The 20,362-nt window shown below is 30.8% G+C and overlaps 2 protein-coding genes across 5 annotated transcripts in view; one reads left to right on the top strand and one right to left on the bottom strand.

The window, feature by feature from the left end:
- Positions 1–893, top strand: part of LOC143186751 (protein Aster-B) — a 43,721-nt gene extending 42,828 nt beyond the window's left edge. Inside the window, exon 12 of one of the 2 annotated variants that reach the window (XM_076390494.1) lies at positions 79–893. In XM_076390494.1, the coding sequence (XP_076246609.1) occupies positions 79–210 (132 nt within the window). In that variant the 3' untranslated portion in view covers positions 211–893. The remainder of the gene's footprint in view (positions 1–78) is intronic. The other variant, XM_076390493.1, reaches the window with a different exon arrangement.
- A 2,438-nt stretch (positions 894–3,331) lies between these two features.
- LOC143187027 (U2 snRNP-associated SURP motif-containing protein) lies at positions 3,332–17,261 on the bottom strand. Of its 3 annotated transcripts, none has more exons than XM_076390957.1 (20): positions 17,035–17,261; positions 16,882–16,921; positions 16,676–16,792; positions 15,001–15,097; positions 14,523–14,837; positions 14,101–14,165; positions 13,357–13,522; positions 13,053–13,216; positions 9,702–9,761; positions 8,676–8,719; positions 8,490–8,594; positions 8,187–8,414; positions 7,857–8,099; positions 7,195–7,381; positions 6,921–7,107; positions 6,670–6,800; positions 6,508–6,596; positions 5,564–5,723; positions 5,338–5,489; positions 3,332–3,847 (listed from the first exon to the last, which is right to left on the bottom strand). In XM_076390957.1, exons 2-20 carry the CDS (start codon positions 16,903–16,905, stop codon positions 3,568–3,570), a joined length of 2,814 nt encoding a protein of 937 aa, XP_076247072.1. In that variant the 5' UTR covers positions 16,906–16,921; positions 17,035–17,261; the 3' UTR covers positions 3,332–3,567. The 3 variants fall into 3 exon arrangements, with proteins under 3 accessions (XP_076247072.1, XP_076247073.1, XP_076247074.1); XM_076390958.1 differs by having other exon boundaries at positions 9,702–9,737; XM_076390959.1 differs by lacking the exon at positions 9,702–9,761.
- Between the last annotated feature and the right edge of the window lie 3,101 nt (positions 17,262–20,362).

The following is a 20,362-nucleotide window of genomic DNA, read 5'->3' as shown; positions in this document are numbered from 1 at the left end:
ATTAGATATTACCTTCTGATAGCATTATAATATTGTTATACTGTATAGATTAACTGAATTTTTTATTTGATGTTAAAGACAGAAGAATCGCTGACAGAATTACAAATGAGTATTCACCCTACAGCTACAGAGAAAATGTTTTCAGTCTTAAAACCAAATTTAAAAAATTTGAATTCACGTACAGAACAGCGAAGCCATTCGGAAATCTAAAATCATTACGTGCTATTAAAATATTGTTAAGCAACATTATTGAAATGAATTTTGTTAAATAATAGTAATATGATTACAAACTACTATACCTGATATAATTTATAATTAGGCACGGAAGTGCATTATGATGTTTATTCTTTAAATTCCAATTGAGCAACACGTACATACAAAATAGTTACAATATATAAAAATACAATTTAAATTTATCAATTTTTATCATTTTAAATATTTGCTATAAATACTGTATTGTCTTTTTCCTTTTCAAATATTATTCTTTAATGATAATGCTATACATACTTGTATGCATGTGTATATTTATGTATGTGTATAGATAATGTATATTAGCACATTGTAAAGGCAAACAATAAATGATTTTTAAGGCAATATATGCAGGCATGAAGCTTCTACTTCATGTGTCTACTTCATGAAGTGCCTACTTAAATGGTCACAAACCAACAACATATTCAACTCGATTTACTTGAGCAAGTACTTTTTCAAGAACTGAAAGTGAGTTAAATTGTTAACCTGTAACAATGTACACGTTAAAATATAATTCTATGAAACTAGTTCATAGACTGTTGAAGATAGCGATGGCCATGTAACTTTTAACATTTTATGGGAAACTGAGCATCTAATCGGATAGTACAGTATTTCATTTTAATAAAAAATATCTTTGTGGTAATGTGGTAAAAATTATTTATTCATTCGTTTTAAACTTTCGTACGCGTATAAAACTTTATTTTATGAAGAGAGAGTTCCAAGACATCAACAGAGATTTGTAAGTCGGTCTTAGACAGGATCAGTGCTACATCACAGATCAAGAGTTTAAGACTTCTTTCACACGGCGATTTGTAAATCACGATTCATGTACAATGGATACTCACCGTACTACGTACATGTAATTCAATGGAAGTATTCACACAGCATTTCTCGTGAGATACAGAATCGCGATACTAATTATGCGTATCCTCGATTGGTCGGCCGCTAGCTGCTGCTTTCTTCAAATCCACGAGAACGATGAAATATAAAAACAAATGATGACGTGGATTTGAGAAAGCTGACAAAATTCATTTTTTCAACATATGCGTTGGATACTATTGAATATAGGAAAAGTTAGATACATTGTTGGAACTTTCATTCATTATTTTATGTATAAACAACAGTACCTATTTCTTGGCCAATAAAAATTCTATATCGGAGTAAGTCTATTACTCCAAGATCTTATAATTACAAACAAATGATGGCATTCGTACATCAACTACAGCATTGCAATACCGATGATTCAACAAACGTGTCGACATGAAGAATGTTATATTTAACAACGACAACGCTTGTTTCATCGATAACCCAGTAAAAAAGTAACGCTGGGACATGGGTTTACGAGAGCTAACTTTTCGTCCTTATATAAGAAGTTTTTGAGCTGAGAAAGGGTTTATATAAAAGAAAAAAGTTCAATGGAGCGCAGTTAACTCGTGATTGCATCCAAAACGCTCTCTAAACTACATACAATTGCTTGGATTGCATGGCTCTAAACAGTCGATTTTTACTCTATTTTATAACACTTATATTGCTAACTATCAGCAGAATCTCATTAACTCACAAGTTGACTGCACTCCACTGAACTTTTTTCTTTCGAGTGTACCCTTTCCCAACTCAAAATGCTTCTCATATAAAAACGAAAAGTTAGCTCCCGTAAACCTATATTTTCCAAGTATTGTCGGTAATGTCACCTCTCTGCCATCCTAGTCTACCCCCTTAAGGTTCCAATGCAAGTTCCTTATTTCATTTATACACTTTATGTTTATTTAATGATGTTTAAATAAAATATTTGTTTGGTGTTTACATTTTGATTGACTATTTTATATCCTTACCTCAATGTTACCGATGATCTCTCTCTCAGTGATATACTGGGCCGCATTTTAATTCATCCTTTATAATTGAATGTTATATATTATTCAGAAATTCTTCAAATGATGTACTATACATGCGAAAATAATTGATGATGCATCTTGGGATCGGTGATTTCGTCTTGATTCCTTGAAATCGCTATTTGATTTGAGAGCACGTAGATATCACTTTTTGATTGACTACTTTTTTTTTATTTCACTGCTAGAACCCTACGTGGGTTATCAGCGAAAAAAGAAGAGGATGCACTTAGGATACAGCAAAAGAAGAAGAGGATACATTTAGAATGCATTTGTTAAAGTAAAACTGTGTTCTCGTTTACGGGTTTTCAGCAAGTACTTGTGAATGAAAGTGTTTGGCGTCATAGTATGAAGGAAAACGTTAATATTACCACAGCTGACTCTAGCACCAGTCATGCTGAATGGAAAACAGCAACACTGTGAGAATCCAATTTTGCATTGGATAAACAGAAAGACACATAAAGATAATACTGCATACTCTTTCTATCAAGTGCAAAATAGGACTCTCGTAGTGTTGATGTTTACATGTAAATAAAATATAGAAGAGTAAATTTTATTACAATTAAAAAATTTGTTTAATTATAACTGCAACTATATTTGCAATATTATTTAAGAAAATTTACGAAATAAAAGAATAAATGCAAGGCGCATTTTTGTTTAGGCTCACTGCAGAAGAGCATTGTAGCAACAAAAGCAATTCCAAATTTTCAATTGTGCAAAACAAGGAAAGACAAAAGAAAATTTACACAAAACGGTGAAACAAAATTTGCGTCCTTCTAAAAATATGCAAATGAGCTACTAAGTTGCCATGTACGTGTGTCTTTCCTTATTTTCCACAATTGAAAATTGGGAACTGTCATTGCTTCAATGCACTATGGCAAATCGCTACTGCAGCGAAAAAACGCTCATCCGCAGTGGGCTTTAAAGTAATTTATTTTAATTATTAAATTCGAAAAAGTACTTTTACTTTGTTTAGTATTCGATACGGTAAATCCTACAATATTTTATTGCGATATATAAAAACAGAAAAAAACTCTAATTCCTTCTTTGTCCTATTTGTACATATTTTTAATGATTCTTAATGTATGTACATATTAAGGATTCACAAAAATTTACATTTATAAATAGAATTCTTATAATAATTAAAAATTTTACTATTATATTTTTCATTTATACATGTCATACTGTTGCAAATACAGATAATTGTATGTATAAAATAAATCGCTTTAAAGACGTCACATAAACTGAACACCTGAACATTTAAAATCAGATAAAGATAGGTGGCTACATTAAATACATAACTGCCAATACATGAACTAAATTTTTTCATTAATGGTGATATTATATTGGAACTTCAAAAACGTTTACATATTACAGAACCAAAGGATTCATTGTTTTTATTAACAATATAAAAAACTTAATATATAATATCTTAATATTTATGTTTATGTCTATGTTTACGTGGAGATGGAGACGGTGGACTATTAGCTCTATGTTTTGAAGCACGTGGTGGAGGTGGTGGTGAGAGTGACGGCGATCTAGCTCTTCTTTTCCTATCGTTTCGTTCATTAGTTGGCGATCTACGAGATATTCTGGATGAAAAAGAAGGTGAAGGCGTACGTCGAATTCGTGGCGGGGATGGTGTCACAGGCACTCGTTTTTTGTATGGTGATCGTGATCTGCGTTTACCACGTGGTGATCTACTACGCGACCTACAAATACATAAATTATATACTTTTCTAATATGTGTAATAGACTTTATTAATAAATGATATTTAAATCACTTAATTTCAAAAGGCGTACACTTTTAGTATTATTATAAACAATTATTTTCTATGAAACTAAATTCAATAGTGTCTGTTTTTTAAGTGGTGTAGTAACAGAAATTCATTTTTAGTCTATCTCAATCCTTTCAGTACGGATACGATAACTGATTCTCATATCTCAATCTCGATTAAAATCTTAATATTAATCATTGCCTTGATGAAACGAAATTTTCGTTTCATGAAAATAATAAGAACAGTTCATGTTCGTGTATACCCTGTATGTTTAGTTTCATACGTAGTTATAGACTACTTTACATAATGAACCATTGAAGGTAGAGCGACCAAACATCCTGATCGTTCAGGTTTAATTCCTATTTTTTTGTTCGACGTCTCAATGTCCCAAAGATGTATTTTCAAGACTATTGTTTTTTCTCGAATTTCAAATATTCGTAAGTTTATAATCACGAGCGAATGTTTTCGTTAATAAATAATCAGTGGACTAATGGGCATTATTTAAAGGAGAATAAAAAATTATTGCAGGTTGTAATCAACAGTTAGAAATATGAGTACAATAAAAATAAATCGTTATTGTAGTGATTTATCAATTACAACCTCATTTATTTCTAAAATTTCAAAATCGTACAGCATGTAACGTGATATTGTAATTTAAAATTTTCATTTAAAAAATCCTTTTAATTGATATTTATTTAGACGGTATGATTCTTCAGTTGCAATATTGTATGGAAAAATTTGTGCTTGTATAGGTAATGCAAGTATTAAATTTTGTGAGATTTGCAGTTCTCACTGTTCAAGCTTTCGGGTGTAAGCCGTGTTCTGGAGAAAAAGCTTTCCCGACGTTTCGCTAGCATTGCAGCTGGCTTCTTCAGGTGGTCGAAAGACACGCTGAAACTGATGTGTGTCTGGCATGGTGCATTATTTAAGTGTACCGAATAATCGTCCACTGGACAATTAAAACAACACCATTCGTGCCCAATGATCTAGAACATCTTTCATTGGCGCCCACTGATCCATGAACTACACTCGATACATTAAAAGAGTATACTATACCAGGCACACACCAGTTTCAGTGTTTTTTGACCTAGCGAAACGTCGGGAAAATTCTTTTCAGGACACGGCTTACACCCGAAAGCTTCAATAGTGAGAACTGTATTAAATTTTGTTATAGTCGTCGATCGATTAGGGCCTATTCAAATAAACGTGTGATCACATATTAACTTATTTTCGATATAGATTCATCATGTTACAATCTGTTGACGTTTACCAAACTGTTTTTCCTCTTAAATGAAAATATAAAGAGCCTTCAGATAGTTACCGATACAAAAAAAAGGAAAAAATATAAATTCAAATGCTCTATAATCGAACAAATATGAATTAGATATTTTATATATGGATATACCTATAATGTAAGTAGTTACCTGTATCTATTGCTTTTAGATGATGGACTTGTTGAAGTTCGTCTTCGATCTCTATAATGACTTGGTGATTCTGGTGTTGTACTTCGCTTTTTTTCTCTTCGCCTTTCATCTTCGCGTTCCTCACTTTTTACATCTTTCATTTCTCTCTCACTCTATAACAAAAAATGTTGTATTTTAAAATATACTTCCCGAAGCTTAGGAATATTATTTGAAAAACTAAAGTTACCTTTCGTATAAGTTTTTTTCTGTAATGTTCTACTTGTCCTTGAATGGTCATACCAGATTTTAATGTTCTTCTACCACTTTCCAATTCATCTTGATACTGCATTATTTTGACTTCAATTTCACGTAGTCTGTTCCTCCTTTCTTCATTATAATCTCTACCACTATAGGATCATATATTATTGTGATCAAAAATACTACTTTAAAAATACTATTCTACAACTATGTTCTGCTAGGAAAATAAATGACTATACCCAGATTTTTCCAGAAGTAATTAATTTGTAATAAGGTACATTCAGTCTAAACAATTATTATGTCTAGAATTACAAAATAAGAATTAAAGGTTCTCATAACCTTTAGTTGATGAAGAATTGTATTAAAATCAAATTTTGTTTAAATATTGTTCTCTTAAATTCATAAATTTTTATTGTTCAAAAGGTTATAAAAACAGAAAATGAAATTTAGAATTAATTTATATATTACTTAAACGAAACGAATGAAGGTTAGAAGTGTTAATTCATTTCCTTGTTTAAGTCAACAACAGGTACTGTTTGTCAAATTTTCAAAAAAAGTTACTGTTTGTAATTATTTTATTTATTTACCATTCTAAGAAAATATTTTCTAGGAAACAAAAAAGAAAAATATTATACGGAAATAAAGAGTTTCTTGAAGATGAAGTTAATTAAAATTATTGACTGTGATTTCTTTAATGCATGAATGACATATTTTAAAATTTATTACGTTTTACCTACCATTGAATCTATAAGAACTTAAAATTATTTGTGAGAGCAAAATAAATATTGTAAAGCCAGTAAATATAAACTAATTTTTACGCAAATTTTTACTCAATTAATTAAATCTTAACATTCAATAATTCCTTACTGAAGATCTAAACAGAAGTACAGACCTAAAATTCTCTAAAGAATAAAAGCTATAATCATACATTACCTAGAATCCATACTAGTATCCTGAGAATTTGAATCATCGTTTTGACCTAACTCGTCCCATTTACTAGTGGTCATAGCTTGTGCTTCAACCTAACATAAAAAATTAAGTTTGTAATACGAAAAAAGAAAATAATAATAAAGCTATATAAATAATTCATTCAACCTGGTCAGGATCAACAGTTTCCCACCGTGATGGGACAAAACCTGCTGGAATTGCTGTTTTCTTCCCATCCTTATTACGTATATTTGAAGAATCTTCTTCATCCATTGGTACACCATCAATATCTTCATCCACTGAAAGTGCGAAATTCAAATACATAACAATAATAATATACTTATTTATGTACAAAACTTCAAAGTAATTAAATTGTACATAGTAATTAGTAAAAATAACTATTTTTGAAACATTCTTACTAGGAACTCCATCAATGTCATCGTAATTCGAAGTTGTTTGTGGAGTTAAACCATGTTTCATAGCGCCTTTAAGAAGAGCAGCACCGTCTAATGGTACGCCATCCAAATCTTCGGTGCCATCTCCATCGACATCTGATAGAGGTGCTCCATCAATATCTTCATCATTTTCTGGTTCAGGTTCATCTGCCTAAATTGTATGATTATTATTGTGTATTATATTTTGATTAATAATGTTCTTAATATTCTTGATACTGTTCTTAATAAATAAGCCTACCAAAACAAGACCAAGGAATGTATTTTGTAGTTTAACAAGAAATTCTCGCGGATAAACTGCCCAATCTTCCCATGCTCTAAACATTCTCATTACACGAACTTTAAATCCTTCTGCCTTTAATCTACTATCAAATTGTTTGTAGGCTTGATGAACTTCATTAAATATATCCAGTAGTCGAGTTTCAAACCTATGAGTACATGTAGTAAGTAATTTACGTGATATATGTGAAGTATTTTTTAGTATAGTGCTCCCCTGAGAAATAGCGACTTCATAAAAGCAACAATTCAATAGTTTTACGTCTCACCATCCTACCAATCTTCAATAGTTTTATCATACATCCTACCAAGAAAAAAGTTAACAATGTAATGAGTATTAAGACAAGGCTTAATGATTAACAAAAAAAAAAAAAAAAAAAAAATAAATATAACTAAACAAATACAACTCTGCAACAAATAGCAAAGACACATTTGGCAACCCTTGAAGGCAAGAATATCAGAGAAGGCTACTTGAGTGGGTCTCAGTCCAATCAGTATTTCTCGACGAAGCACTATACCATTGTAGGTATTCTATCATTACATGTATTTGTTGTATATACCTATATATAAACTTTTAACGAAACTATCCTACTAGATTTTTTTATATTTTAAAATAAGATAACTTACGCTTTTCGATAAATAGTAGCATTATTTACTTTGACACCACAGTTATGTAATATATCTGATATAAGATACAATCTTGCAATTTTTTTATTTACAGGAGTTTGCAGTATTGATAGTGATTCTGAAATACAATCACAAATTTCTTCTGCTGCTTCAGCATGTTCTATACAAAACACCATTGCTTCTGCAACCTTTATCCTTTCAGGTGATATGTTTCGTAATAGATCTTCTAATCGGTCTCGTTGACTATTTGCATAAGCATTCCAGAAAAACTTAATTACTCCATGAAAAGAATGGTAAACATAATAATATCAACATTCATTTTTGTATTACCTGTTTGACAAACTACCTCTTCTAGGTTCTTGCCTCTCTTCCATTTCAATTAATTCGTCAGGCATTCCTTGGGTCCAAGGATTGATAGGTGGTGGTCTCCATACACTTCCTCCTTTAAACATTCTAAAATCTTCTGTACGCCATTCCTTTTGCCCATCTCCTTGTAATATAGAATATAACTTCCATCGATAATATGTATGAGCAGGAGAATAATTTTCAAATAAAAATCTAAAAAATAAAAGGTGTTCAAAATATTAAAACCACTAATCATGCGTGTTTATTATAATTAAAAAATATACAAACCTAAACATAGGATTATTCAGTTCTCTATTCATTATCATTGCTTCAAACATTGGGCCTTCTCGAATGACAAATTCTACCATTCTATGTATTAACATGACAAGGTTCCTATAGCACAAAATTTTATAATATATTTCAATTGAATACGTTTTCTAGTCTTAAATATTATACTCTGAAAACAAAGCATACCTCTCTGTTGGGATAACCACTTTGACAACTGCGTTCTGCAACACCTATGACAGTTCATATTATGAAAGTTACAATTAATTACATGTACAAACTTAAGTTAATTCGTCTTAAAAGGTATTCATAACGTATAATGTATAATCCAATAATTTATTGTTAATTGCAATATCAAATGGGTTATTAAATTATAATTACTTGTTAAGGAAAGGAGATGAATTTTTTCATGCCTTTCTTTGTTAAATTTCATAACAGATCTAGATGTTTTAAGGGTTTGAATAAAGGAGCCATAAAAACAATAAAAAAAGGTTTTTGTTAACACAAATAGTCTTGTGTTTCTTATTAATAGATATTCATGAAAATGACCCCTGAAGAATTTGGCCTTTGCTTGGCTTATACATGGAATTGATTTCAGGTAGTATGACCAAACCATTAAAGATTAATACATCAAGTAGTGGCATGCAAATAGCAGGACCCTGCCTTCAAGTGTATGTAAACCCAACACATCATGTAGCACAGATCTTAAATTATCCTCTTCAGTAAAGCATAAAATGTTCATTACTACATATTCAAATTCTTCATCTTATATTAAATTGTTATTAAAATGATACCAAAAATGTTTTTTATTCTCCCAATTAAAATAATACGAAATACTTTATAAATCAAACTGTTTTTAATACTAGAATTATCAGAGTGATCAAAATGAAAAATGCAATTTTCTTTACACACGATTACATATTTTACATACATATACACATTTTAGTTTCTGCAAACGGTATTTTTTTCAATTAATGCTGATTAAGAATAAAAATATATATAAATAAACGTCATATTTAGTCTACAACAATAATAAACGTTATTTAAGGCCTAATTCTGTCAAAGTTTTTTATGGCTCCATTACTTCTCAGTGATCGAGCTCCTATTCATGTAACTTGCTAGGTGTCGACAAGTTCAATGTAAAAGAAATTTAGTAACACCAGAAAACAATTATGCTAGTCTTACTGTACATGTTTATAAACATTTTAAATTTACCTTCTCAAAGTTCTCCTTTTCCTGAGGATCTGTCGTCTGAAGATTTCGAATACGAGGTACCTTAAATTACATTTTTTTAAAAATCATGTATCTATGTACAGTCACTCAAAAAGTACTCTGCGTTACTATCACAAACGTACATTTCAATAATTTAAACAGAAATCTGGCATTGGATCTACATATTTTTCAGTGCTTATAAGTGGTTCAATGGATGATACATTGTGTTAGTATCATATTATATTTTACCTGAGCGTAAAGAATATTTAAACACAAAATTAAAAAAAAATTTATTTACATTTATAAATAAATGACTGAGAAAAAAATAGGAAAGTTAATATTATTCAACCTTTTTTTTATCACATAAAAAACAAAAAAAAATAAACAAATGTTTCAGTATTGTGAATAAATATTTTAAAAAGTATGTAATATTATAATTTTTACGAAGTACTGACATGTACTTCTATTATGACGATTTTCAGAGTATTTCTATATATTGTTTAGTCACAAACATTTTACTGTGCATGGTGCCCCGAATGAAGTGTATGTTTTTCTAAAAAATCAATGCAAACATCAATTTTATTATTCTTTAAACTAAATATCTTCAGGGGCCTGATCATTTAGCGGGTAACTTATTTGTCTGAATTGTCTGTTAGTTAGAAAAAAGAGAGCTCCATCGTTTTTTTTTTTTTATATTTTAAAGTTAAAGATAGTATTCATATTTTATTATTCAGGTAGTTTTTATTAAATTATATAATATTTACTACAAAATACGTTTAAGGACAAGTCTAAGCTATTTTGATTCAGTTTACAAACATATACTTGCAGCTATAAACTTGGAAATAAGAATATGATTTCTTAAAGCATTTTGTTAAGAAGTGTTTCTACAACAATACAAAAATACGTATTATGTGTGCAACACTTACTCCATTCACGTTCGAAATAATATTTCTAAGTCTTAATTGATTATATAATAATCCAAAGACATTATTTTGAGCATGTCGATAGTTTCCCTTCGAAAAACTGTTTTGTACCATAATTCTTTAATTTCAAGTAACTACTATTCAATTCCGTAAAAATTATTCGAATAACGAAAAATTAATACCGTCTTCTATCTTTAAAAAAAAAAATAAAAAAAAACGAAGGTGGTCCTTTTTCCCCTCGGTAGAAAAATGTACATATTGCACACTAAAAAATGAGTCCCCTTAATCACCCAATTAAAAGAAAATGAAATCAATATCTTCAGTGATATCTGAGCAAATAGTTTGTAACTCTTTGTTTAGACTATTTTGCATAAGTATCCATAAATAGTAGAGCAACTGCTTTAAGCATTGATATTACATGTGTGAATTGATGAAAAAACATACAAAAACTTGACATGCAATTCATTATAACATTGGAAGTGAATATTAAATTTGTTATTTAATACTATTGTTTCAGCATAAGTATGCGCGAATATGCTTTCCCTGTACAGGAAAGTCTGCCGCAAATATCCATTTTTTACATTCAACGGTTCATCACGTGAATATGGATTGTAGTTGGCGTTCAGACTCATAGGCCTTTCGTAGACGCCAATTATAATTGGCTCTCGGATCCACAAGCCTTCACATAAATGCCGACTACAGTCAGCACTAGGATTGAAAGAGTTAAATAATGTGTCCTGTTCAATGAGAGGAATAAATGGACAAAAGAAACCATATGTTGTAAATGAATCATTTCGGTATAACAAGTTTTTAATGTTTACGCAAAATTTAGAATTTGTCAATCACAAGAATTAAGCCCGGTTTTCCTTCATTCTTTCTAATGATTTCCAGTGGAAGAGAAGGGATAATTGATACTGACTCAAAATCTTAGTTGTGGTGATTGCTGGAAAGTGGATTCGCAGTTTTCCAATAAGTACTTAATTGCTTTGAAGAAATCATCAGGCTTCCAATACTGTATATACAACTGGTACTAATCGTAAGATCGATGGCATCGATGGAAGCCTCCTAAAGCCATCCTATTTCTCTCGTGTTTTATGGGACTCTTCAACACCTACCCACAATGTTAACATGTTGCGTGCTAAATACATACTACAGCATTCGCGTAAGTGGCTCCTGACCGATGCCCTTCCAAGTAACAAGTACAGTAATGTCTCTTTTGCACTATTTCCAGGTCCCACTTTTTCAAACTTCTGTTGTTTAGCGAAAGTAGCCAACAAATACAGTTAATATCTGATCGACCTGAACAGGTCAAAAAATTGAACAGTTTTGTCGTACACACGATCCTGACAGACAATCCAGAACGTCTGTAATCAGCTTTACTCGATTTTTCGATTATTAATCAAAAGTAATAAACGCACATGTTATTGCTGGTTATATTATGTATTTTGAAATTAAATTATAATATATTGTAGCTGACAGTATTATAAAATAATACATTACTAGCTATATGCAGGGTTACCAGGGAATTCCTCGCCAAGAAGGAAACCCCCCCAATTCCTTATGATAGACGAGTGAGGATCTACTAGTGAGGGGAGACTTTGAAAACATGAAAAAGCATGAAATAAAAAAAAATACGAAGGTGTCTACTCAATGTTGTCCCTGATTGTATACAGGGTATATAAGAAAATGTGGAACATTTTTGGAGGTAGATTCTAGACCCAAAGCCATAAAAAAGTTCATATGTACATACATCCGGAAACTACTTTTTTAATTATCCGCTACTTCATATTGTGTAGCTAGCTCACTTCTTTCCTGCGCGGTGTAGTAAGACTTTGCAGATCTCACTAAGCCTAGAAATATTCCAGCCCTTTAACCATTCAAGGATGGCATATATACAACACACAGACGCTCGCTGCGCCGGTATACGCGTGGAATAAGCGTTTCGTCTTGGCGAGATCGCACGCGAGAATATAGCATCTCCCGCCGGCGGCCGAATAGCGAGAAACTACTTGCCATGCTGGCTGGGAGATGTATAAAGCATTTTTACGAATGAAAATTACTATTACTCTTTAATTTTTTGCATAATATTTATATAGATTATTGTAATTATATGTAATATTAATGTTTATATAAAAAGTAAAACAAAAATAAAATCAATTATCTTAACATAAACTTTAAATAAGAAAAACGAAAAGAAAATGCAATTCATTTTAACATAAACGATTACTATATAGTTTAAACACAGAATATGTAAACGTAAAGAATTAGCCGTCTCCGGTCATATGTGTACATGAATATTTTCATTGCTTCATGTCTATTTACAACCTAACGCCTTATGTTTTGTTATCATTTTCTATGAAATGTTATTTAGTGAGAATAGGATTGTTTAAAGCAAAATGAACAACTATTATTACTAAAAAATTGTACGTACCTTATGCCTGTCGCGACGATGTGGTTGAGCATTAAATGGAAGACCAGACGGAGGTGGTGGTTGTGTTATCTCCATTAAAGCAGGTGGAATATAAATAGGGTAAGGTGGAATTGGTACACTTTTTCCCCAGCCTAATTTCATCTCGTACTGCATTATATCACGACCTACATCATAATATTGTAGTTAAATATTTTCATTTATTACTTTTATTTTGTTTTACTTGAAATTTCTAATAAAATCATTTGATTTTAATGAATCCAATACTGATACATGTTTTAGAAATTTTTAAGTATATTTCTCTTACCATTAAGATTTTTTAAAGCTCGTTCTCCATCTTTGCGGCTCATAAAAGCAACAAAACCACAATTTCTTTGTCTAGCTTTTTCTTCATCACTACGTGGCCACATAATTTTAATACTAGCAAGTGGTCCATATTTGCCAAATATTTCCATTAATTGCTGCTCTGTAATCTTTTATAAATAATGAACAGATCATTTCTATTCTTACTTCAATGTTTCCATATACAAGATGTCTTATTTAGTATTATTACTTTGAATATTTTTGTACATTTTACTTAATGAAATCATTTTGATTCAATTATACAATACTACATTATTTCTTTTTTTTTTTCAATTGTAAAATATCTAAAACTGATATTTGAATAATGAAAGTCGATTTTTCGTCGAAAGAATTGACTTTAAGACCTATGCTGATTTGACATTTTTTATTCTTCTCAATGAGTACTATAAGCCTTTGAAGTCTTGAACCTTTTTTTCTTTAACATCCTGTATAATGAACATGATATATTATAGATACTACATTTTACTTTAAATCAGCAAATTTTTTCTAATTCTCTTCTGCATTCTTCATAAAAATGTAGAAAATATTATTCAATATGATAAAAAATTGTAAAAAATTATTCATTAGCACATAACTCATTCAAAATCATATTTCTAATTATAATTCTAAACTTACTAACATTAAATGTGACATCTTGTATATGCATTATAATTTTAAATCACTGTACTTAAATTTTAGTTATCTGTACCTTTGGATTTAAATTTCCCAAGTATAAGTTTGTTGTATTTGGATCTCCATTATCAAATGATCCATCTATTAAGAAACAATCATTATTTGTTTATACACAACTAAAATAATGATATTAAAATAATCAAATAAAACTAATTGGAAGGGTATTTTTTACCCTCATAAATCAGGGCTAGGAGACGTGGATCATCAATAAGGTTATGTAAGTTGGCCTTTCGTGGATCAGGATATGAGGGTATACCACCTATTAGAAGTTTTTATAGATTCAAACAATTACTTTAAGGATGTAGGATATAGGATTTATAAAAATATAAATTTGTCTATTGGTGCTCCAAGAAATTACATTTCATTATTGATTTATAGTATGTGTAAGTAAAATTGTGATAAGTGCATTATTATCATCATAGATTTATGTTAAATTACCTTCAACACATTTTAATGCTGCCATCATTGGATCTTCTGATTGAGCAGAGATAACAGTCTTCACTACACCTTTGTATTTATGCCTTTCTTCACGCTCTTCTTGTATCATCTTTAATTCTTCTTTGAATAGTTCAAGATTACTCTTCTTTTTTTCACCTTCTTTTTTCTTCTTTCCAAGTCTATCCAATTTTCTTTCATTTGATCCCAGTAACCTTGCATATTCTTGTGCTTGTTCAGCTGATGATCTATTATCAACAAGCTCTGATATTTTTGATTGAGGTTTATAAAGTTTCCCTTTTTCTCTCGTATCTTCTTCTATTAAACACAGATTAATACAAACGTAAAAAGGTCTATAAAAATGCATTTTATAACATTTATAAACATTTACAAACAAAAATAAGATTTCTTCGTTTTTCTTAAACTGTTTTCACTAACTTTACTTATTTCTACTAAAAATACTTAAATTGACAAAACTTACGTCGTTTACCCGCATCATAGGTACCTGCCTTTACCCAAACTTTGCTTGTTGTTTTACTAGGTGTTTCTTGAAAAGTTGCTACAAACTCTTCAAATGCCTATATATAAATTAAAATTAAATATAATGAGTTTTACTTAAATATATAACCCTCTTTAAAATGTTTACAATAATAATCAATTCTAACACTTAAAAAGTCCAAGAATTTAATATTAATATAATATTGAACTATTAACTTTGTAGAACTCTACATACATTACATGGGCTGTATGTGAAAATCCTATAACTATTAACCATATTTGATAACAGTTGTAAAATAGTCAATACAATATATATTAATCATTTAATTAAACATAGGTACTTTTAGCTCTTAGAGAGTAAAACATTTTAGACATTTTCACACTTTAATGACATAATGAGCTATGATTAAAGAGAATGTTTATCTTTTTTATATTTACAATTGTACTTATATAAATAAAAAATTTTAAAAAACATGTTTTACATATCTTTTTATAGTTATAATAGTTTTATATTGCATATGGTGATACTTTCTTTAAGACCTATCACTGTGTGCCATTTAATCAAGGAGCTAGAATATCCCTGGGCCTAATAGAACTTTAAAGAGGATACCACACTGTGCAGGCAAGAAATGGGACTGCAGTTTAGGCAATATAAAATAGCATGTAGCTAAGGAATGATGCGTTTTCCGGCATATGTACTTTCAAACTTTTTTCATTGTGTACATATATAAATGTATATCTATGAGCACCAACACAGCAAACGGGTATTAGCACTTTGTAATTCAATATTAAGTCTGACTTTACCAAATTAAAAAAAAATAAATAAACACAAATTGGATGAAAGGAAAGTAGTTTGAACCACAAAGAGTTACAGAGCTTCAATATTTATAATGTTTTTAGAAATGAATATATCCAATTTATGCAAGAGTGATTAAAAACCCTGACTTACTGGTTATGTGACACACTCATTATAATCACAAATACAATATCTATGAGAATCTGAAGGCCTTCCAAGTCAAATACACCTTTTTGAAACAACTGGAAGACCCATGTTAATCTTTCAATACATTTGTATTATCAATACATACAAGTTATTTTTTGTTCCAAAGTTCTACTGGTAACTGCAATGGATCATCACTGTAAAGTGGGGACAGATCAATCATTTTGTATTTCATTTAGACTTCCCTGCTACCTCTTATAATATGAAAAAATATAAGGTAAATGTCCCAATACCCAAACGTTTAAAATATCAAACGTCAGATAATACATTAGAATTTGCGCTAAAAATTGAATAAAATTAACATTAATATTTAGATATTGGGACATTTACTTTATTGTTAAAGCAATCCTTCAGCGACAAAAGTTCCAAATATAAATTATACAGTTAGAAAGCTTGTTTTCTGCAATTCTATAATTGCATTTTATAACTTTTGAAAAATTATTTTGGAAAATTATCTTAAACTAAATCATGATACAATGAGTACTATATGCACTTCACAGTGATAGGCAAATAAATCAATGGTTATGATAAACAACAACTGTTATCAAAAAATTTAAGAAATGTTCAGAATTTCTATAGTTGTACGATATTTGAAAGTTTCATGAAAAATATAAAATTCATGGACTAATAAACATATAATACATTACACAGTACATACCTGAGCTGCAGCTTGCTCCTGTTCCTTTTTACGTTGCTCTTCTAATTCTTTTTTACTTAGTGGTCTTTTACCCATTGTGCCAATAGAAAATGCTTTTAATTTCTGTTCTGCAATTTGCTAAAATATTTAAAATAATTATTTATTTTAATGATCTTTTAAATCAGTGAGATACTGTTATATTTTAAAAGTAATACAAATAATCATACCTTCATAATAGCTTTGTCTGCCATTTGTAGATAATTTAACCTAAAATATGAAACCACGAAGATTAATCTTATTGAATAAAGATGAAGAAAATAATTATTCTAAAATAAATCTAATGACTTAAATCTTAAATGTAATAAAAAATAATACACAACCTTACTATAAATACGTAGAATTACTTTATTTGAAAGAATTGAAAATCATAAACAGGATAACTTATACATGTAACAGTCCTCAAAATGTACTTTTAAGACTGCTTATAATGAGATATAAACCATATTTTTATATTTTCTAAAGTATCTATGGTGTAACACATCTCACATCAAAGAATCAAATAATTATAAACAAAATAGGCATCTTTTCGGTTCACGATTTAGTGACATTGGATGGTCATGCAATATATAATAATAAAGATATATTTACATATGTGATGTGCCAATTTTACACTTGTGTCGCACTTGTGTGAAGACACCGAGCTATTCTTTAGTCTAAGCGCGCCAAGATTTAAAACGCAAAGTTCACTTGGATCGCCACATTGAAAATCATGGATCTAAAGGATGAAGCATTAAAGAAGTAGACCCGGATATGTCAGGGCGGTGACATTGTCGACAAAATTAGGCAAAAATAGAGGTTTACTAACAAAAAATGTTTCTGTAAATGCGTATAATATTTCTCATGCTTGTCCAAACGTCAACCCAAAAGCGTGTAAACAGGGACTTACATTTTTCGTCCTTATGTTAGAAGATTTTGACCACCCCTTCCGCAGCCTGCAAAAATATGAACTTCGAAAAAAATACTAACTTATACCTCTCTAATAGCACCCTCAAAAAATACCTGTTTTTTTAAATTACACCCTCAGTTTTTCTCAAAACAATTAAAAACTAAATTCCAAATTTCAGACATAAAAACACACCGATATCTTCTAAAATACGGCTTTTTTCGCATATCTGATGGCACAGAAAATTACATCTTTGCTGCCCTTAATTACACTCTCTTTACTTTTTCAAAATTCAAAATAGTTTAGTCAAAATCAGTAATGAAGTGATTTCCTGAAACAGCAAGCGCCACTGCGCATACGCGACAAGACAATAGGCGGGAAATTTAAACAGTTTAAAGTTCTCATACGTAAGTAAAACAGAAAATTAAGTGAATCGACTAGAATTTTATAAATCTAATAATGTAAACCGAAAATTTGGAATTAGCACCTACCAAAAATGTACTCTTTCCTATCTGCACCTTTATAGATATGCCAACATAAAGTACATTGAATTACGACCTCAACGTAAAATAAATGGCATTAGACTGTTTGAAACTGCACCCCTTCTAATTTTATAAAAGTTGCAAAAATTTAGATAAGTAGGTATGTTAAGTAACCATGGTGAGGTTAGCTGGCTTTGTGCAGTTCACATTATTCCTGCAGTAAATATTTTCGTTTAAAATGTCTAAATCGATATTTTGATAATAGCACCCTACGAATATATGCCTTCCTTTTTTGAGGTATCGCCATGTTGTTAGAATACAATAGTCACGACGCTTGTGGAGAACCCAAGATACTAAGATTTCCAATTCACATGTATGCTCGCTTTTTCTGTACAGTTTACGCAATCCTTAAAATCTAGTATCTTGTGACTTGTAGAAAGTTTTTACATAAAAATGACTACATCGAAACCGAATGACTATCGAATAACGTTGAGCAGCGTGGAGTAGTATCAGATAACGCTGCAAATATACATATGAATTCGAAATCTTAGTATCTTTAGTCCCCCACAAGTGTCGCGCATGTTGTATTCTCAAAACATGTTGACATTTCTATTGGTCTTATCAGCAACCTATGCTCGGAAGCCCCATACCGTATCCAGGTATAGAGATCAGTGGTTTAGGGATCTATATTTCGCCGTATGTATGTTTGTACATATGCATAGGTACTTATATATCTTTTCATCGCGCATGCGCTAATTTAATACATACTTTTTGTGTACATTCGTCTGCAGCTATATGTGGGGAGTTCACAGTTTACTGTATTATACAGGCATTTCACGTAACTGAGCTAGACTATAGCTCTTAAATGGTAAGAGATAGAAAAAAAATGTCATTAGACAAACTTAAACAGTATTGAATGATGGTCCTGAAGGTCCTCAAGCAATAAGCCTTCTAATAACGAAAATTCTAAGAATAATACCAAACATGATATAATTCTAGGAATTCAAGGAATACGGCCCGGGGAGATTTTAAAGTCCGATTTGAAATGAAGGTATGTCCAAGTCATATTTTAGAAGATCGAAATTTCTGACAGTGATATCAGTGTAACAATCATTTATTTCCTACTCAGTATTATCATTTCTTAGCCTTGATAAATTATCCGCCTCCTTATTATCCGAGGAAGTAAGATAACAGACAACAATGAAATTATTTCTCTGCTCTGTCCATTGCCTATTTTGTTTATAATTATTTGATTGTTTGATATGAGATGTGATACATTGTAGATACTTTAAAAAATATAAAAAAAATATGTTTTATGCCAGATTATAGACAATCTTAAAAGTACAATTTGAGGACTGTTAAATGACGAGATCGACATGGATGCGATACGATGAGATCTGAGATTTCAAAATTAGAGAGTAGACTACTGTTCAGAGCTGGTAAACTTGCATCTGGAAAATATGCGGATTTAAGCCGTCACAGTGGATAGGCCTTGCCTGCTCTCACATGTATTTTCGGCTGAAGCGTGTTATTGGTCGAAGTGATTACAATTCTACTGGTGAAAGGCGATATTAATTTGTGTTAGCGAAGGAGTCGAGGGATTCCTCATTTCGCTGTGTCGTTCACAGTGCAAGATTACCAACTTTGAATAATGAGCGGCGTGTAGGACGGTGAACAGGGCAGTTTAATACAGCCCTGACTCGTCAGAGGGCACTGTAACTTGTGTACAATTATACGTACTACAGTGCTCATGCACTCACACGAGAAAAAGACTAGCGGGATGGCACGAGAGTCGGGAGGAGTTCGTCTAACCCCACCTCTGACCACCATCTGACCACCTTTGACACGATCGTTGTCAATCTTCGTCACTTCTTCCAGCCAATACGTGTAGGTTGATATATAGGACTCCTAAAATGAAGTAGGGATCTACACTCCAATCGGACCCACGGTTTTTTGTCTGGCCTTTTTCTCGTGTGAACACTGTACTTTTTTTTACATAGGACTGTTACTATTATGGAACTTTCCACTCTATCCAATCCTCTTTGAGTACACCAGATATGGAGAAAATAGATATTTGAAATAGAAAACTGTATTGCACACCTAACCTCACGAAAGTTACCTAATATACTTACTTTCCTATTTAAATTCTTGCAAATTCTATCAAATTGCGAAGGATGTAATTTCAAACAGGCTACTAGCATTTATTTTACGTAGAGATCGTTTTACAGTACGTGGTTTCTTGTGATTTATCAATGTTTTTTTAACATACCGGCTATACTTTTT

The sequence above is a fragment of the Calliopsis andreniformis genome, unplaced genomic scaffold (assembly GCF_051401765.1).
Source record: "Calliopsis andreniformis isolate RMS-2024a unplaced genomic scaffold, iyCalAndr_principal scaffold0022, whole genome shotgun sequence".
Lineage (NCBI taxonomy): Eukaryota > Metazoa > Arthropoda > Insecta > Hymenoptera > Andrenidae > Calliopsis > Calliopsis andreniformis.
This window is presented reverse-complemented; position numbering and strand designations above follow the sequence as displayed.

What these genes read in the sequence shown, in the direction of transcription:
- LOC143187027 (XM_076390957.1), bottom strand. Translation starts at nt 16,905, where the DNA reads ATGGCAGACAAAGCTATTATGAAG. An exon ending in CATTCCTTGGTCTTGTTTTG is followed by an intron (nt 7,108 to 7,194) that starts GTAGGCTTATTT and finishes CATACAATTTAG; the next exon opens with GCAGATGAACCTGAACCAGA. An exon ending in TCTAAAAGCAATAGATACAG is followed by an intron (nt 3,848 to 5,337) that starts GTAACTACTTAC and finishes ATGTATTTGTAG; the next exon opens with GTCGCGTAGTAGATCACCAC.